This window comes from Glycine soja, chromosome 19 (assembly GCF_004193775.1).
Source record: "Glycine soja cultivar W05 chromosome 19, ASM419377v2, whole genome shotgun sequence".
Taxonomy (NCBI): Eukaryota; Viridiplantae; Streptophyta; class Magnoliopsida; order Fabales; family Fabaceae; genus Glycine; species Glycine soja.
Genome location: NC_041020.1, coordinates 46,426,752 through 46,450,237, shown reverse-complemented (window position 1 = coordinate 46,450,237; position 23,486 = coordinate 46,426,752). Strand labels below are relative to the sequence as shown.

Here is a 23,486-nt window from a genome sequence, read left to right as displayed (position 1 = left end):
TAGTGTGAGGATGAAAGGTAAAGTTTGTTCAACTATAAACACCAAAATAAAGAAAATAATATAAGCACGAGAACTAAAATGTAAACACACACAACAGGTCACTTTAGTGCCACATCAATTTTCGTTAGCTGAGGATGTTAATTATTTTTAATGACAAGGATCAAAGTGTAGGAAGTAGGGACTAAAAGCTAAAATTCGTACAACTATAGAAATCGAAAGATAATTAAGCCTACTTTTATTCATTTTTTTATGATGATATTTTTCCATATAATTCATATAATAATCTTTTATTGCACACACATGCTTTTCTTTATCTTCTTCATATAATTCATATAATCTTTTTTTTACAGAATATATAATCTTAATAAAAAAATAATAAATAATAAATATCAAAAATATCAAAGTTGAATTTAGACTTAAATATAATTTTGATTTTCTTATTTTATTTATTCTGAAGTTTTGATCCTCCCATTTTAAAATAAAGACACCTAAGTCTTTGTTTTTAAAAATTTTTAATTTCACTTCTCTATTTAAAAAAAAGAGAGACATTTGATTCTTTCATTATATAAAATTGATCAATTTAATCAAATTCTTAATTTTTTTTTATGTTTTCTTTCTTTTATTTTAATTCACCTAAACTTAAAATATTTATTTAAAGTATCATAAAAAATGATTTAATTAATTATAATGTAACAAATAAAATATAAATAAAATTAAATATCGGATCAAAATTACATATTTTTAAAAATATGAAGATCAAAATGATAAATTTTTTAAAATAAAAGAATCAAATATGCGTCTATTTAAAAATAAAAATAACAAAATTAAGAATTGATCAAAGTAAAGAAAAAGATTATATTTAAGCCTTGAATTTTAATCTTATCATTAATATTCTTCTCAATTTGAAGCACCCCGAAGAAAGTTAGCCTGATTCAAATTGTTAACCCATCCTGATCCTTCTTGATTTTTCTTGCATGGCTGTTGAATTGGTCGGTCGGGTTGCCCAAACGCATAATCACACATTCACTGCTGAAATTTTGCATGTACAATAAAAAGTATTTATAATTAATTAAATTAAGAATTCACCCACATTTTTAAATCCAACCAGAATCACGTGGACATGCACAGAATTGATCCTATCTTATTAAGATATCAATAATACACATTACTTATTCAATTAAAATTAATGATCCGAATTCGGGCAAGCTAATCATATCACAACTATTTCCCAAAAAGAAAATCCGTAGTCTTTAATTTCCTTTTTTTTTTCTTCTTCTTCTTGTGATCATCGAAGGAAACGTGTTTCTGCATCAACAGAACAATTACGTTAATCCGGTCCCAAAATTGCTGCGTTTTCAAATCGTCTTCTAGTATTCTCCTTCGAATTCGGAGATCGAGATTGGTGGTGGTAAAAAAAAAAATGTTAGAAAAGTGTTTGGGAGCTCAAAGGGCGCGAAGATTCCACCGAGCTCTCAGGCATTGCAAGGTCACGATCCTCTGCCTCGTCCTCACCATCGTTGTCCTGCGCGGCACCATCGGCGCCGGAAAATTCGGCACGCCGGAGCAGGACTTGGTTGACATTCGCAACCGCTTCTACACCCGCAAGCTCCCCGAACCCCATCGCCTCCTCGCCGAGCTCCATTCCACAACGACGCCGTTTGAAAGTTCCACTTCCACCACCAATTACAACGCCTTCGACATCAACACCATCTTGGTCGACGAAACAGAAGACGAGAACCGCGAGAAAGTTAACCCACACGAGGCGTATCGTCTCGGCCCCAAAATATCGATCTGGGACGAACAGAGATCTCGCTGGCTTCGCGAGAATCCCAATTTCTCGAATTTCCTTCGACCCAACAAGCCCCGCGTGCTTCTCGTAACTGGGTCGTCGCCGAAACCGTGCGAAAATCCCGTTGGGGATCATTACTTGTTAAAGGCTATTAAGAACAAAATTGATTATTGTCGTTTGCATGGGATTGAGGTGTTCTACAACATGGCTCTCCTCGACGCTGAAATGGCAGGGTTTTGGGCGAAGCTTCCTCTGATAAGGAAGCTTCTTTTGTCGCACCCTGAGGTGGAGTTTCTATGGTGGATGGATAGTGATGCCATGTTCACTGACATGAAGTTTGCGGTGCCGTGGGAGAGGTACAAAGACTCCAACTTGGTGATGCATGGGTGGAATGAGATGGTTTACGATGACAAGAATTGGATTGGGTTGAACACTGGGAGTTTTTTGTTGAGGAATTGTCAGTGGTCGTTGGATATTCTTGATGCTTGGGCTCCAATGGGGCCCAAAGGGAAGGTTAGAGATGAAGCTGGGAAAGTACTCACGCGTGAGCTTAAGGATAGGCCTGTTTTTGAAGCTGATGATCAATCTGCGATGGTTTATTTGCTGGCTAAGGAGAGGGAGAAGTGGGGTGGGAAGGTTTATCTTGAGAATGGTTATTACTTGCATGGCTATTGGGGGATTTTGGTTGATAGGTATGAGGAGATGATTGAGAATTATCACCCTGGTTTTGGTGACCATAGGTGGCCATTGGTGACTCATTTTGTGGGGTGCAAGCCTTGTGGGAAGTTTGGGGATTACCCCGTTGAGAGATGCTTGAAGCAGATGGATAGGGCTTTCAATTTTGGGGATAATCAAATACTGCATATTTATGGGTTCACGCACAAGTCGTTGGGTAGTAGGGGAGTTAAGAGAATACGGAATGAGACTAGCAATCCTCTGGAGGTCAAAGATGAACTTGGATTGCTTCATCCAGCGTTTAAAGCAGTTGAGGTATCATAATCTAAATGAGCTCCTCTCTTCTTCTTCTCATGCGGTTAATTAGTCAGAAAACTCGTCATGTAAGTGCGTGTTGGTGGAATTTGTGGCATATTTAGTTACAGTCTTTACAGACATAGAAATTTTGCTCCTCACGTTTATTTGTGAGTGATGGTATGTTATGAGAATATATATACGTTTTTTTTTTTTGGTTAAATATTGCTAATTATTTTGTAGCCTCTCTCTTTCTTTCTTGGTCTTAAACTTCTCAATTTATGTTTGTAGATTATTCCTATCCGTGAATTGTAACACATTTTTTATGAAGTAATGGAAAAAGTTGCATGGTGGTTCATGGTCACTTGTACCTTTCATCTGGTTTCTGCTTATAGTTATGAAGTTAAAATATGCATGGACCCGGCTATGGGTCTGATAGTACAAGGAGTGGTCTCAATCTAAATCGAATTTTATATTATCTGTATATTTGTATTCGTAGCATTTTGGAGTTTTGGATTTTAATCTCTTATATTTGAAAATTTTGTCTTAAACTTTTTCTCATGACAACTGTGCTGCAATTTAATATGGTCCATGTGAAGACGAGATGATTGGACATATCTATCAGAAACTAGGACAATGCAAAAACTGAGATAGTGACTGGACTCCTTGTTCATACACGTTTACAAAAGTTACCTGTGATCGGAAAAACCATACTTTGTCTGCATTGTTACTGAATAAATATTGTGTTTTGTCCGTATCTGAATATTTTTGCTTGCCACTGAAACTGAACTGCATTGTTATTCTTTAAGAACTGTGATTGAGAATACACAGTTCTATGTGCTTTTTACAAACCGTTTCACAAGATATTCCAAATTCCTCCCGACGATCTTTATCCGCTTAGAATAAAGCCAAAACATACGCATTGTATAATGTCAACTGAGTTAGTCTAGTTATTAAGTGAAGGCAAATGTGTCAGTTATTCGCCTCGTAATCTACCATTTATAATACTTTAATCTGTGCTCTATCTATGCATCGCGTAGAGCGAATCGTGCAATCTTACTTATCAGTGAAGTAGGTAATCGTAGTCGTAGACATTTGGGCAAGAATTGCACGCTAGCTGTTTGATCTAGTGACGAATATCTTCATTTCATTTGTTTGAAACTAATTTCTGTAAACAATACACTGTGTTTTTGCCACTGCACCAAGGTGACTGTCAAACTCCAGCTTGTTCCGTAGCATTCGTCTGGATGGAGCACTATTATAACCAAGAGAGTAATGAAAAAAAAAATGCATTGAAATTGTCAACGTGGGCGTTTAAGTTTCCAAAGTTAAAATGATAAAAGAAGTTGTAGCATCTCTTCGCTCGCTTGAATGTTGAAATGCTACTAAGCAGCATATAGAAATAAAGTGGAGTAATTTAGTACTAAAGAAAATTATTTCAAGTAAAATTCAGCCAGTGAAATAAACAAAGGTACTGCAACGTTTCTAAATACACTGTTCATGTATCCCTCACGAGTTGAAAAAAAGCAACATTGCTTCTCAAATTTAAGACATCTCAATCTTTATGGAACAAAGTAAAAGAGCACAAATCATCGTGGTTCCAAGCTAGAAAAAAGAAGACTAGTATTTACAACACGCGTGTCTAATCCGTGATTTAGAGGACAACCAATTCTTCGCAAGGCAACACACTGTTTGGATTATAGCTTTAATTCCAGTCCACATGCAGCAGATTGGTTCATTCAGACAAAAAGGAGCTTAAGATTTAGAATAGAGAGAAAAGCAACCCATGCCAAACAAGGCTTAATGAAATCAGCAGCGATGGGATTGACAGGGCGAAAGAAGCGCATGCAGCCAAACAGGGTCAGAAACAAGCCAAGCCGTGTTGCCCCAGAGCACCGTGAAGTAAAGCAACAGAGCCGTGGGGTTTCTGTGGAAACCTCCATCTGCCCACACCATCCAAGCAGAGAGACCCATCAAGAAGCTTGAAGCTGGACACGTCAAGTGTAGGGCCCACGAGGGTGGGAACCAGAAGGGCCTTCTAAGCGACAGCAGCATCATATTCATGGGCATTGGAGGAGCCTATGTAAGCTGATAAGGCGGTGAGAGAGAGAGGGAGGGTAACAGCTATGGCCAGTGACTTAAGGCCGCGTTTGGCCATCACCATTCTTCGCTTGTCCCGTTTGCCTCCTCCTCTTGAAGTCGTTGGTGGTGTCTGGATCGGGTGTGATTCACTGGAAGCCATGGAAGTGTTTGAAAGTGGGAATTAAGCAGCAAGAAAGAAAGAAGAGAAGCGAGTGTGGAATTCTCTAGTGGATAGATGTGATGAGACAGAGGAGCACGCAGTGGGAATGTGGAAGCCTACTATAGTTATTTCTTTGACTGATGAAGTATATTTTTGAAGTATTTTCTAAGCTAACTTATTCAAATAAAAAATGTATCTTGTGATATTATTTGATGAGTTGTGACTCTATTATATTGCAATACTGTAATTTACGTGAGCAAGTGTGATTAACAAAAGAGAAGAGAGGGTGGTATTTTTTTTTCTTTTGGACTAAAAGGGAAGAGTCTCGTCATTTTGTGAGAGAGAAAAAAAAAGCAATTCAAATGGCCCACGGGATCGAGCCCAGAAACAAAAAATAAAGTAAAAGTGAGAGAGGAGTTTGATGTTTTAAGCAAGGAATCCAAGTGAGAGTATGTTGAATTGATCGTGGATGACAAAAAATGGAAATCGGAGGCAGAAAACTGAAAAGCGGAGAAACGATGGCCGCTGAATCGGTGACGCAGTCGGCACCTCCGACGAGATCAAGAGGAAGAATCACTTTACTCGAAAACCCGAAAATACCCTTCGCACTTGCTCTTCTCTTTGCCGACGCCGTCCTCGTCTCTCTCATAATCGCATTCGTCCCCTGTAAGTTTCAATTCCACATTCTCCCCCAACGCAGAAGCTGATATGTAACGCGCGTTTATTGATTAATTTCAGATACAAAGATAGATTGGGACGCTTACATGTCACAGATTACCGGGTTTCTCGGTGGAGAACGAGATTACCGCAACCTCAAAGGCGACACTGGTCCTCTCGTCTACCCTGCTGGCTTTCTTTACATTTACTCTGCATTCAAGTATCTTACCGGTGGACAAGTTTACCCTGCTCAGGTCACACATTCTTATTCTTCTTTTTCTCTTACTACTCACTTTTTTAACAAAGCAAGTGATTGATGCCTTATGTTATTATGTCTTTCTCTTTTCTTATTACAGATTCTCTTCGGAGTGTTGTATATCGTTAACTTAGCTATCGTTCTCGCCATCTATGTCAAAACCGATGTGGTAAGGAACTAAGGATACCATTTTCTTTTGATTTTTATTATTGATGTTAATTCTCGTTGTTTTTGGAAACTGGCATGTCTCGCAGGTTCCGTGGTGGGCACTTTGCTTGCTTTCTCTGTCGAAAAGGGTGCATTCTATCTTCGTGCTTCGTTTATTTAATGATTGTGTGGCCATGACACTTCTTCATGCTGCGTTGCTCTTGTTCGTGCACCGAAGGTGGAATCTGGGGTTGATTTTGTTTAGGTAAATTCTCTCTTCCTAGACTCTTCTTTTTACCATAAGGATAACATGTTTACGTGGCTTCTTGTGATTATTTGTTAGTGGAGCTGTTTCGGTGAAGATGAATGTTCTTCTTTATGCTCCTCCTTTGTTACTCCTCATGCTGAAGGTACATACATAAATGCAATATTTACATTTAGGTTATGTTGCCTTCTTTGTCTTGTTACATGATGGTGCTCATGTAGCCTGCTTTTTTTCTTCACACATGTGCAGGCTATGGATATCAGCGGCGTGTTATTGGCATTATCTGGCGCAGCACTGGTTCAGGTCACTTACTTTTCATTTTCTTTTGTATATTTGTGATGCTATAATCGCGTGGTGCTGTTGGTATTTTCATCATACAAAATGCTTTTACAGAGTGTGCAAATCTTTAGAAACCTGATTGGTTGGGTATTTTTTGTCTTAAATGATCTTTCCATATTGTCAGGTGAGTTTCTCTTCTTGGGCATCAAGATTGATTGGTTCTCTAGAGTGAGCAATGTCCAATTTTGGTAACATTAGTGAACTCTTGCTACAGATATTATTGGGGCTTCCTTTCCTGGTTTCATATCCAGTTGCATACATATCAAGAGCCTTCAATCTTGGCCGTGTCTTCATCCATTTCTGGTACTTATTTTTTAAGTGTGCACTTTGGTGTGATAACTATGAAGTATGAACCCTGCAAACAAATTTAGCTTTTAGTATAATCTGAAGCCCTTTTTCTCTGTGGTCAAACAATGGTGAATGGAGATGGTAAAGGTTACAATTAAAATTTTATTTTATGCAAGGATCATCAGCAACCATCTGGCACTAAGGAACATAATTAGATAGGTGCTTCTAGATGCAATAGTACATAGCTAATAAGCTGCTGAAGATATGGATTATTCAAACCTTTTTGGTTGAAGAGAAAAATAATGTGAAAAGGTGTTGTAGAGGCACAACCCACCAATTCCTTCTTTTCTTAATCATGAATTGGGCGGGCAGGCTGGGAGGAGGGGTGGATTTGGAAATTAAGTACTGAATTTTGATGAATGGGTAGTTGAGAGGGTTTGTGATTTTTCGGTGAATGCTCATGTAATACACCCATTACATGTACCATTTAACGTAATTGAGATGCAGACTGTTTCATTTCAATCAAACATCAAAGGATTTAGTGTGGGATCTTGAAGTTGGTGTATTGAGTTTGTGTCACCCTTATGTTTGAGGTGTAAGTGTATTTTGCCTTTCTTTTTAGTGGGTTCAGTTAGGTGTTCCTGATGTATTATTTCAATTGTATGTTATCAGGTCCGTTAACTTCAAATTCATCCCTGAACCAGTATTTGTGTCCAGGGGATTTGCAATCCTTTTGTTGGCTGCTCACCTCATATTACTTGCTTCATTCGCACATTATAGTTGGTGCAAGTAGGTATAAAAGTTTTTGTTTCATTTTTTTTTATTTTTTCTATACAGAAAATGCTAGCAACCCCCTTCAACCATAGGTCAATTGGTGAAAACCCCTCCTTGGTTTAAAACTTGGTTAAGAGTTAAGACTTCTTGAACATACCAAACTGTACATATTGACTCCCTACAGGGGCTTTCTGCACATGCATAAGGTGTTATTTGCAGTTTTTGCTTTAAGAGCCTGCTCAATTTATTAAATTTAAGGAGGTGAATTACTGAGTTTTAAGGGTTTTTAGCTATTGACCTATAGTAGGAGGGGTTTATATGTATTTTAGAAAAGAAAACTTAATTTATCTTGCCAAGTTATAGATTTAACAAGTTCTTTATCTTCTGTTTTGATGCAATAAATAATGAGAACCAGCAATGCTTTTATTGTACCAAATGTTCAGCAGTGAAGTGTCATCAAGAGCATAAAACTAAGTGCTGTTGAGAACTTGAGATGAGAATGTTGTGATGACTGATGATGAGTATACATGCTAGAATAGAGAAGATGAATGAATGTATTAGAGAGAAAGTAGGAGTAGCACTTATTCAAGAAAAGATGGTAGAAATGCATCTAAGATGGTTTGACCATGTTCCAAGAAGACCAATAGAAGCGCAGATGAGTAAAGTTGATTAGATAGAGGGTAGCTAATAGTTAGAGGTAGAAGAAGACTAAGGACAACTCTAAGTGAAACCATTACGACCATGTTTTGATAAACTTCTCTCATAAGTTAAAAACAACTACTGCACCTCAGCTTTTGAATAAGTTTGATGAGAGCTTCTATAAAAGTTGAAGTGCATAAGTTGACCTCAACTTATGGAAAAATTATGTTTTTCCATTTTATTTTCTTCTCCTATAAGTATGATGTAGAATTTAGGTGGGAATCAAAGTATATATGGAGAACTTTATCCAAACAAGGCTTAAAAGGACTTGGATCTATATGGCTTCTTGAGAGACCTGGTTTTTGACATTACACAACGGCATCTATGTAGTTAGTCCTACCTAGAGTGAAGTGGTTTTGGTGTTGGTGTTGATATGTGACTAATGTTTCAATATTGGCCATGTCATGAGCCTGCCTCCCAAAAGTTTCTATCATAATTGGGAGATATAGAGGAATTCTGATGTATATTTGGATTGAAATATTAATGCAGCTGGATTATATATGTTCACTTATTTAGTTGCTTACAGACATGAAGGAGGGCTTTGCAACTTCCTACATTCCAGATATGTCTTTATGAGAATGAAGTTTGCACTTTTCTTATCTTCCTCTTTTTCTAAGAAGGTTGGCAAGAGCAGTTCATCATCCCTCAGGATCCTTAATAAAGAACGTAAGTAATCAGTCTCATGTAGGATTTAAGAAGATAACATTACTTCCCTTTTTGTGATGTGTGATGTTAAGTCTTGACTTTTGCTCAGATATTGTGACAACTATGTTTGTTGGGAACTTCATTGGCATTGTATGTGCTCGGTCGTTGCATTATCAGTTCTATTCATGGTGAGTCTGCTGGGAATATCTTTCTGTTAATGATACAACTACTAGCTTCCTGCTTGGTTTATTTTTACTCATCAAAATAATTTTAAAAGGGAAAAAACACTTTTTGTAACAGAATCTGGTTATAATCATTCTATTTTCTCGTTAATGGCCAATTACTAAATCTCTTGTAAACCGGATCATACGTTCTCATAAATTATTTACATTCTTTTATGTTGAATCTTTTTTAACTAATTCTGGTATACAGATATTGTGCACACAACAAAACAGTTGTTCCCATTTTTGGTTGAGTGATGTTATAAATTTTCCTACTACTTTTAAAAAAGTATTAAATAAAAAAGTAAATACATTCAATACTTACCATACAAAAGAAGTAGAAGGATTAGGAGAATTTAGAATTATTCTTTATGATTTTATATTCTAAAAATTACAGTGGTGCTAACTCTCGTAATTTGGCTTATGGTACAGGTACTTCTATAGCTTACCCTACTTGTTGTGGAGAACGAATTACCCAACATTGCTGCGGTAGGTTAACCCACATCCCATGCTTTCGTTTATTTTTTAAAACGATTTTATTTTGTTTTGAATTTGTAAATAACGTATTTCTCTACATGCTCAAGCAGTTTGATTTTGTTCGTGGGAGTGGAGCTGTGCTGGAATATCTATCCTTCGAACAGCCTTTCTTCAGTGCTACTTCTTTGCCTTCACTTAATTATTCTCTTGGGTTTGTGGTCTTCTCCACCTGAGTATCCTTATGAAGAAAATAAACCATCCTCTTGCAAAAACAAATAGAAGTTCGAAGGTTCCTCTCCCTCTATTTTGTGGAGGAAAAAGGATGTGACTTGAACAAATGATTTTTCCCTTATCACTCCTTCCCCTTTGATGTAGATGTTTGTGATGTATCTTGGAGCAAGCCCAAGGATTACCAACTTGGATGTAAAACAGAATATAGAAGCGACAATTCTTTAGATATTTGATTTTTTTTTTTTTTGAATTTTCAATTCCATCGCTAACTTTGAAAATTTTGCACTTAGTAAAGTGATGAGTGCATCTTAAAGGGAATTATTGACATTTGATTTAATAGAATAAAGAATTGATATCGAGGGAAAAAATTATAACAAAGATCAAAATTAACGAATAAGACATAAAGTTATAACAATAATAGACTTTCTTTACGTCTGTTAAACAAATATATATATATATATATATATATATATATATATATAAAAGTTAAAGATATATATAAAATAAAAGTCTCGTATTAAACAAAAAATATTATAAGTCGAAGATATAAAGTAAAAGTTAGATTATTGATTTCTTTTTCAAAATGAGAAAATATAATATAATAGAAGGAAAAGGAAAAATAAAAGAATAAGTTTAAAAATCGGACACTCTAGAATCTAAATAGAAATTAATTCAAATATAATTTTAGAAATAATTATTATTATAAAATTCAATAAATGAAAGTGATGTGTTAGTTCTGGTGTAATATAATTTTTTTATACTACCAGAAGAAAATTAAATTTTTAATCTTTTATATTTCTGGATTCTTGAAAGAAGTGTTGAGCTAGATATATCATATCTTAAACTACTATTCTTCGCACGTGAGGTTCAGTAAGCACCTATTAAAGCAAGTAAAGTCCCAGTTAATCAATTCAGTGTGGAAAGTTCTTATGGATTGACAAAGTTGACAAGAACAATTTATTTGGTTTGACTACTGTTTACTTACTGTTCCCGATAGTTGCCTAGCTGTTTATGTACATATAAAAAAATATAAGATTTTGAGATTTGCAAATCTGTTTTTAAAACTCAACATCATCTGAATTGGTGACTTTTTTATTGATTAAACTCCTCATAAATTATTTTTAATTATGAATGCAAAATATTGTAGGTAAACATCATGTTTGTAGCACCCTTTTTGCTCACCTTCCCCTTCCCTTTTCCGATGGAAACTCATGTTTAAGGTGGAATAAGCAAACGAAAGAACACAAAAATCTTTACAATAGGCACACCAGTTAAGATTAATTTACATAATGTTACAAAAAGAAAGAGAAAAACAGCATTCAAAATAAAGCATAACAAGCCTGATCATGATAACTGGAAGGCAGAGCAGTAAGGAAAATGAAAGAGTAGAAAGAAAGCACATGTTTGGGTTGCCGTCATTTCAACGCACTTCTAACGCATAAGTATCCAGTGAGATTCTTTTGTAAACGTGATTTTGAGCCATGAAAACGGTAACTCAAACATGCACAAAGTTGTTGTTCTAAGAGTTACGGCAACGAGTGATGGTGGGGCAGCCACGAGTGTAAGGATTAGCATCTGCACCTGGCTTGCAGTTGTAGTAGGAAGCACCCCTCCTAGAGCATGGCACGGTGTTACGTTGCAGCGCCTTGTAGCTTATATACTGCGAGGTTGCTAGAATGCGCCGGTGAGACTCTGAGTCCATTCCAAACTCACCATCTGCCATGCACTCTTCTATGGAGCCTTGGCATGGTGTTGTTGTCTTAAGCACCCACCTTAGCCGGTGCTCCCCTATTGCACCTACTATGGAAGGAAACATAGACAAAGCTACTACCATGATCAAGGCCAGGAGAAAAGTAACACTTGACATTGTTTTCTAGTGAAGATGGTGCTCTTATTCTTCTCTATTCTTTCTATTCTATCCTTTTATAGAAGCTTACTAGGAGACTAGGAGTGGGTAAACTTGTTTTAGAAGGGTTTCAGTTTTATAACAAGAGACTATTTTACTGTATGTCACTTTTTCTTTCTTTCAGGATATTAAAATAATCTATACCAATTGTTTGGTTCTCTCAATCTTGGAATAATAATAACAATCTATGACTCACAAATGAAGAAAATTGAAACTCAACATGTTGATAGTTTATAACCTTCTAGTAATTATCAAGTTCAAATTTGTTTCAATTGCTAAGAAGAAAGTTGGGTACACACGATAAATAAATCATTCAAAACCTACCGAGAAAATGATATTAAGAATGAGGGGGCATCAATGATAAAATGATGCTAGGTTTAGATTCAAAGCATTAACTAATTAAGTCTGAAAAGTCTAGTATTGGGCCTAAGATGTATGGATTACGCAGACAGCTAATTCAATGTTTTGTTGAGTCTGAGCCCTTAAAAATTGATGTTGGGTTTGAAATAATATTGCCCACCATGAGTCATTTTACCTGCCAAATTCCGTTGGCTAATTGACATTGAGGACCAGCTTCTTCTGAAAGCAAGTAAGCGTGCTTATCCTAAAAGACCTACATCAATACCATAACCTCGAATGTTCCACGCAGTTTCCATTAAATATTAAAGGCGTAATCACTCGATTCTAAATCAAACGATCGGTTTAGTGATGATAGGTATGCTCCATAGTCAGAGTGCATCATCCTCAAATTGTGAATGCCTGAATGGCCTTAGAGCATGTATGGAAACTAAATTTTTTTAAGTTTTTTTTTTTTTGAGTTAGAGAGAGACATGTTTGTTGTGTTTTTTAACATATTTTTTTGTAATTTACAACTCAGATTTTCTATAAATGATAGGATGACTCCTGCTAGGTGGATTTGCGATGGAGTTGAGTTTATAAAGAACGAAGTGTTTTTAGAATAATGTTTTTCTTTTTTTTTTGTTATTATGTAACATGCCAATTTTATTAATGTATGATTCAATCGTAATATAATTATTAGAATACACTTTTTTTAAATACATTTACTTAAATTTTAATTATTTAATAACACACAATAACTTTGATAAAAATTAATTGATATATAACCAGCCTCTTATTATTAATTGATATTTTACTAACTTTTATATCATAATAAAAAAACATGACCTCGTTTTATAACCTCAAAAATATCTCTCTTTTTATATTTTTGTTCGAAGTAGCCCTCAACAGGAATCGTATTACTATTATGTAGGATGGTTGATAAAAAAAAACCTATTATGCAGGATTAACGTTTTAATTGAATGGTATTACTATTACTAATTTAAGGATTAGCCTTAGGCAGAATCAATTAGGATGGCAACAGATGTCAACTCTTGTCGCAATGTCATTACTCACCAGCACCCACATCCACATCTCACAAAAACTCACCCCCAGTTTATAGCATCTAATCTTTACTCTTACTCTGTCGGAAACTAAATTAACCTGAGCATCAAAATACCATTTGAGCATGATTATAACCAAGTTTAACTGGCTGTATCAAAATTGAATTTAAGTAGGCTAGGGTACTAGAGTTACTAAATTCAGATGCATTCACCTGTCTAAAAATATTCATCTTCGCTTAAGTACATCATTTTTATTTTTGACGAATTAAGTACAACATAGAATTGTCATCAAAATATTTTATCAATATTAATATTCTTTCGTAACATTTACTTTGCAATTGTCTGTAGTGATAGAACCATTAGGGTCGCCCTAGTGGTGGGAATTGAAATATACATGAAGTTATAGGTTTAAATCTCAGTGTAAAACATTATACCCAAAAAAAAAGTCTGTAGTGATCGTGGAGGAATGGATGCCCAGTGTTTAGTTTAATGGCCAAGAAAAATATTGCTGTGGGACATTACCAACGACGGAGATACCAGGAGACACTTGGGACAGGAAAAAAAATAATAATTAAAATTTGAACCGTCTGAATTCTCAACAATACTTCTCATCTTTCTATCTTGCTTAAAAATGCTTCCTTTGGTGGTAGCTCCTTCACAATTTGCTGCCAATCAGGCATACCCTGTAAATGCATTAGCACTCATTAGTATGTTACTGTCTTACTGATAGTGCCAGAGTATGAGAAACAGTATTGCAATCAAAGTTTGCCTTAAATCAAACTGTTTGTTAACAGTTCATTGTTGAAAAGTAATATTGATAATAATATCTCTTAATGCAAATTCAGCTAGTCGAGTGAAAAATGTCCCAATTGCTGACGACTTACATGTAAAATGAATTCAAAGTACAGCAGTTTCAGCATGATCTTCAAGCTTTGCAAACAAGTCATCACATAAAGAAAGACATTCATAATGATGAATTGGTATTAATAGTATTCTTAAATCCAATTCCTTCTGCCTTATGCTTTGTCTTTTAGACAGTTCTAAGGGCAGATTGGGCTTGTAAATCAAGTATAATGATGCTCATAGTTTTTTATGACATCCAGAAAACTAATATGTGACAATTCCACAACAATGAGAAGAAAAGAAAAACAACGTTGCTCTGAAATGGAACTTACCTTCCCTGATCTTCGAACCCGTCCATCTAAGCGAAGTATTATGTACACGTCTTCACCAAGTGAAACTCCTTCAGACTTCTGCTGATCTCTTATCCACCTAGTTAAGTTAGCATGAGTTAGCATACAACTATTAGTAACTGTTCTCGTTCTCTCTCTCCACCTTTCTCTACCATGCTCTTGTTAGTTTACATCAATCCACCCTTTGACTATACGCTGATACTAATTTCCCCTCATTTAATGAAGAGATAGATTACAAAAGTAGCCAAGATTAGACAAGAAATCAGAGCATATTACCGTTCCCATTCCACTGGTGATACAACCTCAGCCTTGAACCTAATTTCAGATTTCAACTTTGATTTTGCAGTTATGGACTGTGCTCTCTTCTCAAAATCTTCCTAGCAAAGTTTTATGGGTTAGTGTCATCTCATCAAAGAAACAAAAGCTTTGGATGAAGAGCAGGATTGATGAAGGTAGATGGTTATATCAATTGTTACCCCAATAGATGGAAGAGCTTCAGCAGCCTTTGGCTTTAGGCCAAAACCTTTTTTCTCTAGTTTTGTTTCCTGACCTTCTCCCCAAATAACAGGAACTAACAGAACACCACGTCTAAGGAGCTCAGTTTGAAATCTCTCTGCTCTTTGCATAGCCAAAGAAACTGTTTCCTTTTTTCCTGCTAATATAACCTAAAACCAAAGCTTCAGTAATAGCATGAAACATTCATGTTGAAAAGGAAAAGAACAAAAGGGAGTAAGTTTACTATTTCAAAAGTTATGTGGTGTGGTAATGAATTATTTAATATAGGTTTTTCTTTTCTATTACTATATTGTACATTTTTTCCTATAAAAGACATAGAACCTCTATGCAGAGAGAGATTTATCAAATCATTTAGTAAAATTGAAAGAATTTTGATAAAGCTCCTCCTTCCTCCCTAATGCATGTCCCATGAGTGTATATGACTTTTATTTTGTTTGAAATGTCTTCATATCATAAGGTAATAATCACTTTATATGCAGTATACTTGTGATAAACTGATAATTATCAACAAGTAAATAAGTTCAAAATTAATTACCTTGTGAGTGTGTATGTATGTGTTTGTATATAAAATCATTTATTTGTGATGCACATGTTATGAAGCCCTCCCCCACGAGTATATAAATAGTAAAGCAAAAAGAAAAAGTCCAACATAATGTGGTAGAGAGATAGAGAGAAGAGGAAAAAAGAACACAGATACTGACTGGTCGAACTGTATCCCGTAGCTGCACAAGTTCAACTACACGATTAGTTGAAAGGCACAAAGGCAACCTTGATAGTGTCTCGTCTCGAGATATTTGTGCGAGTTGTTCCTCCTCTTTTTTATTGTCCCAAAAGAATAATGCCACAAGAACAACGATACCTGCACATTGCTGATTCCGGTGCTTAGTCATTTAATGAAGCAATGTAAAAGGTATTTTCTCAGATATTACACCCTGCAATTATCTTGAAAAAAAACAAATACACACACAAGCAACAAAGCGACAAAGACACAGAGAGTAACACTAAATTTAGTAAGTATAAATTGATCCTGAATTATTTTACAGGAAGTTAAATAGATCGTCATTCACCTCCAATATTAATGGCAGCATTCCCAGCAGTTGCCAAGAGATCAGGAGCACCATCACCACCATTAATTGCACGCAATAGCCTGGGCACAGTAAAAAACAATGATATTCCTGCAGCTGCAGTAAATGCTACATAAAAGAATCTCCTAACCCCACGAAATGGTGCTTGGACTTCACTAATAAGTTTTAGATCTCGCCGAAAACTGTAGCCGATATCTTCCCCACCCAGCCTAGCCTGGTTACATGGCAGAACAGAAATAAGAATCAATGTTTAAAACTTCAAATATTTAACATTCAATTAGACAGAATTATAATGAGGGAGATAAGTTCCTTTCAAATGATTTCGCCCCCACTATCAATGATATCCTTTCATATTTCAGGCTGTTTCAACAGTAGCAAATTAGCAATGGGGGCAAGGGGAGGAAACACAAGAGGCCAAGACTTTTTTTATCAACGGTTTTAAAGAATATATTAATCTTCATTACACTACTATAGATATATACTAAATCATTCATGAACCTTCATTTAACAGCTTAAACTTTTAGGAAAATTGATCATTGACAGCTATAATAAAGCACACAAAGATCAGACAACTTAGCATTACAAAATGCTCAAGAACTAATTAGGAAACCTCTTCTTGTAGTTCTTTGAATTCAGGCAAAACTCTGAAGGAGGCCAAGTCAGGATCATTGAGAATTGTACCAAATTTTAGATCGTATTCCCTCAAAGCAGTGCGGAGACAATCAGCTGCTTTCTTTCCTTCTCCCCTTCATGAAAATAATGACCAAACAACATTTAGATTAGAATTTAAAGATAAAAATATACGTATTAGCTAACCAGTACCCTGTATAAATCAATTGATTTAATTTTTTTCATATGATTTATTACATCTAGAACATACAAGGAACCGAGGAAATTCAATAATTTTAGAGATGCCCACTTGCTTACTCATTCCTTGCTTTACCATTTCACAATATACAAGTCCCATGGCAGGCATGACTCAAGTAGTGAGTTCAATCTGATTGAATAAGAACTACTACCATAACACTAACAAATTCTATTAAACCGATGAAATTACAAATTACCTACTGAAAATTGTGTAATCCACACTCATCCATTGTAAAAAATACTATACCTGTATGCATGGCAGCAAGCTTTGTTGTAGTACGCAGCTTGGGCCTCCACTGGATTAGGGTTCAAGGAAAGTGCTGTTTCAAACAGGGTTAAAGCATCTTTAACCTGAAAAATCCAATGAGGAAAAAAAAAGGAACTTTTAAGGCCCCACTAAAACAACATGGTTGTACCATAGAGGAAAACAGAAGAATGAAGAGAGTGGAAGGAAAGGTTGAAGATAATGATAATACCCGTCCTTTGGAGAAGAGCTCAAGACCCAAATTGACGCAAGATTCAGCAGTTTGTGTATCAGCTTCTGGGGTCTGTGATGAAGAGCATGAAATCAGAGAAATTTGAATCTTGTTGCGTGAACGTAGAAGAAGTGAACTGTGAGGGGGAATGCATGGCCTTGTTATATTTCTCCAATTTGATTCTGTGAAGCACTGGAATTGCTGCACTGCAACCACAGCCATTGCCAAGTTTCATATCTTCTTTTCTTTTTAACTGTTACTGCTATTAACGTGTTATTATCCAAACAAGCCACAATCTGAACCTTCAGTTTTGCCAATTGTAGAAACGGACGGTGAGGATCTTATGGTACAGAGCTACCTCATTTTTATTGCTACGACGTCGTTTCGTTTCACGGTACTTGGTTCTCATTTTTTTAGAACCGTGAAATTTGAACATAAAACTCCTATAAAGTGCTCAAATTTTCTACTACTAAATCAACTTGGTGATAATTTATCAATAAGTTAATTTTAACTTTAAAAAAATATTTCATTTTTTATTATTTTCTTTTTCATTTAAGAGAAACTTGTAACCTATGTCTTAGTATTTGTGTTTGAATAATCTCTAAAATTATGGTAGACCATGATGAGATGAGTTAACCTTAATTTTGATTAAATTTTACATGTTTAAATTATTTTTAAAATCATGATAGAATCAAATATAATTAAATTTTACATGTTTAAATTATTTTTAAAATCATGATAGAATGAAGTATAATGAAAAAAAATTACAGTAAATTTAAAGCAAGGAGAAGTAACTTTTACTTCTACCAAAATCAATTCTCTAAAATTATTTTTTTCACAGCCAATTCAAACTCACTTATTTGATAACGAGATCAGGATCTACATTTACATATTCATAAAGCATCTAAAACAAATTAACAGAGGCGCTGATATGACATGCAAATAGCGTTGTGGTACAATTGCTATTGCTTGATGACATCTTGACACTAGTTCTTCTTCTTGGGGGATAATTAAGGATATATTTCATATAATCCATGATTGTTAATGAATCTAATTCTGGTAACACGTCACTTTCTTAAAGACGCTTCAGTCTTCAAGCGGCAACGCTCATCTGAGAAATTAGATTTAGTAAATCTACACGCTTCTGTGAGTGTCCCACATTTTGTGAAGTCATACGCTTGTTTCAGTGTAATAATAATCGTAGTCTGGCATGCGCACAGCAATTTATTATTATTTTTTTAAAAGAAAAGACAGATTGTGAAAACACTTGTCTATAGCGTGTTTGGAAACGGATTAAGACGAGGTTTTTCTTTTTCATATCAAAATGAACCTTAATATTTTTAGCTTTTATGTTTTCGGCTTTCCATGTCGAGAATGTTATTTGTTGGCTGTAAAACGTGTTCTTAAACACATTCTACAGAGTTCAGTTCGTTGCAATGCAAAAGAGAATTTGAATGACGATCCACCAATGACAAGTGACATTGTTATATGTTTTTTCGGCTCTTCTATTTCCGCAAGTTGCAATAATTTCCCTGTTCCTTTTTATTTAATTCATTTTCAAACCCGCCCCCCCCCCCCCCCCCCCAACAATCATCCAACATCGATTATCCGGAAAGGGGGAGGGAGGAGAAGAATTTTGGAATCTAACTCAAGATTACATGCTTAAGGTATCTAAGCAACAAGATCATTAGTTGCATTAGTTTTGGTTCTTAATTCACATTTGGTGGGTCCAGTTATACCACATCAGATTTAAGAATTTCAATAACTTTTTACTCTAATAGTAAAACCACTTAAGAATTAAAAATGTGTTCTACATATTACTCCACATTTTTATACTTTGTTGTAGAACTGATTCTTACATAAGAACAGAACTTACACTGTGGCTACAGATCAGTCCACTCCAAAAGTACTCCCAAAAAACATGCGTTTCTTATCTCCAAGGACTACCTATGGTCTAAATCCAATCTAAAATATGCTCAGTACCCACATCGAGAATGCTTCTTCAGAGATAGTGAAAGGGCAAATACATAGTTTCGATTGGACCAGTTCTGCTTACCCATTGAAACCGATCCTTGTGATTTTATAGGATGCATTCATCTACCTTAGCAGAAACAAAACTGTGGATAAACCCGATTCTCAAAGAATTTCAAACTAATAGTACATACCTTTCATTTATTCAAATTAAAGGAAGATCAATTATTTTGCTCAATGTAGCGCTTGGCTCCCTCCACAGTATTCTTCAGCAACATTGTCACTGTCATTGGACCTACACCACCAGGAACAGGAGTAATCCAACCAGCAACTTTAGATGCTTCCTCAAAATCTACATCTCCAACAAGCCTGTAACCCGACTTCTTTGTTGGGTCATCAACAGCATTTGTGCCAACATCTATGACTGCAGCTCCTGGTTTGATCCAATTTCCCTTGATCTAAAAAGATAAAGAATTTCACTAAGCACAAGTAAACTCTCCATTAGGAAAAAGATTGCCAGTAACTACTTTGACAGGATACAGAGCACTGAAGCACAAAAATTTCAAAAACAGTGGTTCTTTTTGTGCAGACATTGCTTATACCAATGTCATGATAGGAAGATCAATTTAAGTTTAAAAACTTCCATTCGACGGTACTAGTTGCATTTGAAAGCTATGGCACAGCTAGCAAATTTGCATGAGTACCAAGGATGAGGGATTACATGAGAGAAACTTACAGTATGCTAATTCTTAATGCATCTAATATGTAATTTATGTTATCCATGACATTTTAAAGTAAGAAACATCCAAGTACCAAGGGCTAAAATTTGAAACTCCACAGCACGAGGACTTAGAATAGAGATGCAGATAAAGCATAATATAATTTGCTAGTTAGTTACCATCATCGGCTGTCCTGCTGCTGCAATAACAATATCTGCTTCATGTATGATACTTTCCGGTTGACTTGTGTGTGAATGAACAATAGTAACTGTAGCATCTGCTTTCAAAAGCAGCAATGAAGCTGGTAGTCCAACTATGTTGCTTCTGCCAACCACAACTGCTTTCTTTCCCTTTATACTTACACCACTTCGCTGTAATAGTTCAATACATGCCTGCATACAAATAGCAAATGTAAATGAGATTTTGAGAAACTATTTCAAAAGCTAACTTGTATTAAACAATCTTGATCCGTAAAAGCTATTTAAATCAAAACAAGAAAAAGAAAAAATTAGAACAAAGAGTTTAGTAACAATAAAAAGGCTCTCACTTTTAGGAATAATGAAGAATATATCCAACAAAATTGTTCTAAATGATTAATAGGGTTAAATATTTTCATATATACATTGAACAACATAGGATAAAACCGTTATATCAAACAACAATGTCTCAGCTAAAGCTACCTCGCATGTAAAAATTATGCTTCAAAGACAAAAAGTTTGAAAAAAAAATAATCCCAACTCCAATAATTTCAGTCAATAGGAGGGGACACCTCAGGGAAAAAAAGGAACACATTAATGACAGGTTATTTTGATACATTAGTTGAGTCCCCCCCCCACCCCCCTCATCCCTTCTAATCTAAGTATCCAAACTCCAAAATGGTCGTTCTTCATTCATGATTTGTAAGAAAAATAAATCATTTATAATTTGGTATGCAAGCTTATTTTAGTAGCTTCTAAGTTATTTTCATAAGCTAGTTGAAGTAGCTTATGAAATAAGCTACCTTATAAGCTATTAGTTTTTTTTTTTTTCCTTTTTATCTCCATTAATTTATTTGAAATCCCTTTTTGCCACAAATAACTAAATATGTTCTGTTATGTCGTTTTATATCTATCAGTTAGCTTATTAGCTAATCTAAGCAAACAATTTCAAGTCAATTAGTTAGTTTATAACTTTTGGCTTTCAATTCCTAGCTTATAGCTTATAAGCTAGTTTTACCAAACACACAGAAAAGAGGCATGCAAGATTAATTCAATTGTTGGCATAATAATTAAGTGTATTCCAAAAAAAATCAGATTGAGGAGCATTTGCCTTGGGAGTGCAGGGAAGGAATAGGGGGTCTCTGCCTTTCATTGCAAGCTTGCCAATGTTCAAAGGATGAAAGCCATCTACATCCTTCTCAAGGCTGATTTCAGTCAGAACTTTCTCTTCATTTATGTGCTTAGGCAACGGAAGCTGAACCAATATACCTGCGGATATTAACAAACCAAGCCTCACAATAAAAAAAAAGGCCCAAAACAAAAAAGTGTAATCGATATTAAAAATAACACATGCATGAATTGAAAAAGCATGTGTTCAGGCATGTAAAGTAATTGAGGCACAAAAATGTGAAGTTAATTGATAAGTATGATGAAAATCGAAAAGAGTGTAATAAGTGACGAACCATGTACATCAGGGTTAACATTCAACTCGTGAACTTGTTTTATTAGTTCAGCTTGGGAGACTTGTTCGGGAAGGTCCACATCGAAGGATTTGATTCCCAATTCGGCGCATGCCTTTCTCTTCATTCCCACGTAGCTTTGTGAATCCTTTCTGTTCCCTACTATCACAACTGCTAGTCCCGGAACCTGCAACACATTTGTAAATATTTATTATATATTGGAAAATCGCGATTCTTGTTTTGGAGAGAGAAACGAAAATAAGGTTAAGGGCTGACCTTGCCGTATTTTTGAGAGAGCAGGCGCACCTCGTCGGCGATTTCAGATCGGATGATTTGCGCAACGGCTTTGCCGTCGATTACGGTGGCCATTAGATCGGAGAGGGGGTGAGTGGTTGTTCTATTACTCTTATCACTTGCGATTGTGAAATAGTGGCCTGAACTCTGATTATGACGCACCTCGACGACTTGTCGTTTCGTGCAGTGTTATTAATTTCCTTTCCTAATTTTTTATAACATTAAATAGTCACTTTTGTCCTTTACATAATTGGCGACAAATGACAAATGTATCTTGTTGTTTATTTTCGTCCATCACCATTTAATAAAATAATCTATTTGATATGAAAAGACAAATTTATCACTAAAATGATTGTCAACTTGAATGACAAATATAGCCGCATATTTGTCATAATATTTATTTAACTTTTCGTCTTCTCACTCCGCGACAAATATGTTCTTCAAAGATGAAAATATAAAATTTAGTCCTCAAAAATATAAAAAGTGTAACAAATATATCTGAACAATAATAATAAATTGTATAATAGAGAAGTTAGGGAAATACTTTGATTGTCTATCTATTTATTCATCTATCAAATTGTTAATTAGTTTTTTAATTAATGAATATAATTTCTTATTTTCCAAAATAAAATAAATTTCTTTAGTTTTATGATTAAAAAAATTGAGTTAACATTTAAAAAAATCAAAGCCTTTTATTTTATAACATACTGTGTCACAGTATGTCAATTGGAAGTGCAGTTCCTAAATTAACAAGAGATACAACTCTATATCTACAAAGAAAGAATAGACCTAAAGAATAGACCTTTGTATTAGTTTTTTTTGTTTTATTTTGAAGTCAATCTCTTTATTAGTTTAAACATTATTATATTTTTTATTTAAATTTATTTGGAATTTTTATTTGTTAGTAATTGTTTTCATTTCATTCATATTATGTATAATAAGTGTTGTCTCAAGTGAAAGCACATAAGATTTATCTAAGAGATTTTTCATATTTGAGGTATATATACATTTTATTGATTAATGAAAGAGACTTATAATTCCACTTTAGTTTTATCTAGTTTAGATTTTGTGAGACTTTTTTTAAAAAAATAGTTGATTAAATTCTTTTTTAAAAAAATAAATAAATAAATTTGGTCCCGCGAGTAGTTGTGTTTTTTCTACTCAAAACTCTCGACATATTATTTTCAATCTAAATATAAAGATACTTAAGTTGGAATTGAGGTATGGAATAATTTTAAAGATTAAAAGTGAAAATTTAGTAGAAATTTGATAAAATTATAAGATATAAGATAAAGTTTTTTTAACAACAAAGATTAAGGTTTGACAATGAAATAAAAATAAATAAATATATATATATATATATTAAAAGGTAATTTAAAATATATATTACATAAGTACTAAAC

At 34.8% G+C, this 23,486-nt stretch overlaps 5 protein-coding genes and 1 pseudogene across 6 annotated transcripts; 2 read left to right on the top strand and 4 right to left on the bottom strand.

The window, feature by feature from the left end:
• Window positions 1–1,197: 1,197 nt before the first annotated feature.
• LOC114399214 (xyloglucan 6-xylosyltransferase 2-like) lies at window positions 1,198–3,122 on the top strand. The gene has a single exon (XM_028361349.1). The coding sequence runs from the start codon at window positions 1,421–1,423 to the stop codon at window positions 2,786–2,788; it is 1,368 nt and encodes a 455-aa protein (XP_028217150.1). The 5' UTR covers window positions 1,198–1,420; the 3' UTR covers window positions 2,789–3,122.
• A 1,052-nt stretch (window positions 3,123–4,174) lies between these two features.
• Window positions 4,175–5,145, bottom strand: LOC114400171 (annotated as a pseudogene).
• A 184-nt stretch (window positions 5,146–5,329) lies between these two features.
• LOC114400170 (dol-P-Man:Man(5)GlcNAc(2)-PP-Dol alpha-1,3-mannosyltransferase-like) lies at window positions 5,330–10,256 on the top strand. The gene is made up of 12 exons (XM_028362489.1): window positions 5,330–5,666; window positions 5,739–5,911; window positions 6,014–6,082; window positions 6,168–6,325; window positions 6,404–6,470; window positions 6,575–6,628; window positions 6,879–6,967; window positions 7,625–7,741; window positions 8,952–9,091; window positions 9,180–9,258; window positions 9,724–9,780; window positions 9,879–10,256. Exons 1-12 carry the CDS (start codon window positions 5,480–5,482, stop codon window positions 10,045–10,047), a joined length of 1,359 nt encoding a protein of 452 aa, XP_028218290.1. The 5' UTR covers window positions 5,330–5,479; the 3' UTR covers window positions 10,048–10,256.
• Window positions 10,257–11,227: 971 nt separating this feature from the next.
• Window positions 11,228–11,948, bottom strand: LOC114399612 (rapid alkalinization factor-like). Its single transcript, XM_028361817.1, has one exon. It carries the CDS (start codon window positions 11,864–11,866, stop codon window positions 11,519–11,521), a length of 348 nt encoding a protein of 115 aa, XP_028217618.1. The 5' UTR covers window positions 11,867–11,948; the 3' UTR covers window positions 11,228–11,518.
• Window positions 11,949–13,570: 1,622 nt separating this feature from the next.
• LOC114400743 (protein LOW PSII ACCUMULATION 1, chloroplastic-like) lies at window positions 13,571–17,691 on the bottom strand. Of its 2 annotated transcripts, XM_028363362.1 has the most exons (9): window positions 17,443–17,688; window positions 17,214–17,317; window positions 16,710–16,845; window positions 16,082–16,313; window positions 15,716–15,873; window positions 14,975–15,163; window positions 14,775–14,875; window positions 14,481–14,577; window positions 13,571–13,988 (listed from the first exon to the last, which is right to left on the bottom strand). In XM_028363362.1, exons 1-9 carry the CDS (start codon window positions 17,662–17,664, stop codon window positions 13,914–13,916), a joined length of 1,314 nt encoding a protein of 437 aa, XP_028219163.1. In that variant the 5' UTR covers window positions 17,665–17,688; the 3' UTR covers window positions 13,571–13,913. The 2 variants fall into 2 exon arrangements, 1 of the variants encoding a protein (XP_028219163.1); XR_003663999.1 differs by lacking the exon at window positions 13,571–13,988 and having other exon boundaries at window positions 14,480–14,577; window positions 14,775–14,871; window positions 17,443–17,691.
• A 1,513-nt stretch (window positions 17,692–19,204) lies between these two features.
• On the bottom strand, window positions 19,205–22,256 carry LOC114400558 (bifunctional protein FolD 2-like). Its single transcript, XM_028363052.1, has 5 exons — window positions 22,066–22,256; window positions 21,793–21,976; window positions 21,441–21,598; window positions 20,312–20,524; window positions 19,205–19,871 (listed from the first exon to the last, which is right to left on the bottom strand). Exons 1-5 carry the CDS (start codon window positions 22,156–22,158, stop codon window positions 19,635–19,637), a joined length of 885 nt encoding a protein of 294 aa, XP_028218853.1. The 5' UTR covers window positions 22,159–22,256; the 3' UTR covers window positions 19,205–19,634.
• Window positions 22,257–23,486: the final 1,230 nt, after the last annotated feature.

Bases quoted from the DNA above. Each gene is read 5' to 3' on its own strand.
- LOC114399214 (XM_028361349.1), top strand. From the start codon at position 1,421: ATGTTAGAAAAGTGTTTGGGAGCTCAAAGGGCGCGAAGATTCCACCGA.
- LOC114400170 (XM_028362489.1), top strand. From the start codon at position 5,480: ATGGAAATCGGAGGCAGAAAACTGAAAAGCGGAGAAACGATGGCCGCT. The intron at 6,083-6,167 runs GTAAGGAACTAA...CATGTCTCGCAG, and splicing joins TCTATGTCAAAACCGATGTG to GTTCCGTGGTGGGCACTTTG. The intron at 6,968-7,624 runs GTACTTATTTTT...GTATGTTATCAG, and splicing joins CGTGTCTTCATCCATTTCTG to GTCCGTTAACTTCAAATTCA.
- LOC114399612 (XM_028361817.1), bottom strand. From the start codon at position 11,866: ATGTCAAGTGTTACTTTTCTCCTGGCCTTGATCATGGTAGTAGCTTTG.
- LOC114400743 (XM_028363362.1), bottom strand. From the start codon at position 17,664: ATGGCTGTGGTTGCAGTGCAGCAATTCCAGTGCTTCACAGAATCAAAT. The intron at 15,874-16,081 runs GTGAATGACGAT...AGCAATGTGCAG, and splicing joins TGCTGCCATTAATATTGGAG to GTATCGTTGTTCTTGTGGCA. The intron at 13,989-14,480 runs GTAAGTTCCATT...ATGCATTTACAG, and splicing joins GGGTTCGAAGATCAGGGAAG to GGTATGCCTGATTGGCAGCA.
- LOC114400558 (XM_028363052.1), bottom strand. From the start codon at position 22,158: ATGGCCACCGTAATCGACGGCAAAGCCGTTGCGCAAATCATCCGATCT. The intron at 21,599-21,792 runs GTTCGTCACTTA...TAATATCCGCAG, and splicing joins TGTTAACCCTGATGTACATG to GTATATTGGTTCAGCTTCCG. The intron at 20,525-21,440 runs GCAAATGCTCCT...ATTTGTATGCAG, and splicing joins TCCTTCCCTGCACTCCCAAG to GCATGTATTGAACTATTACA.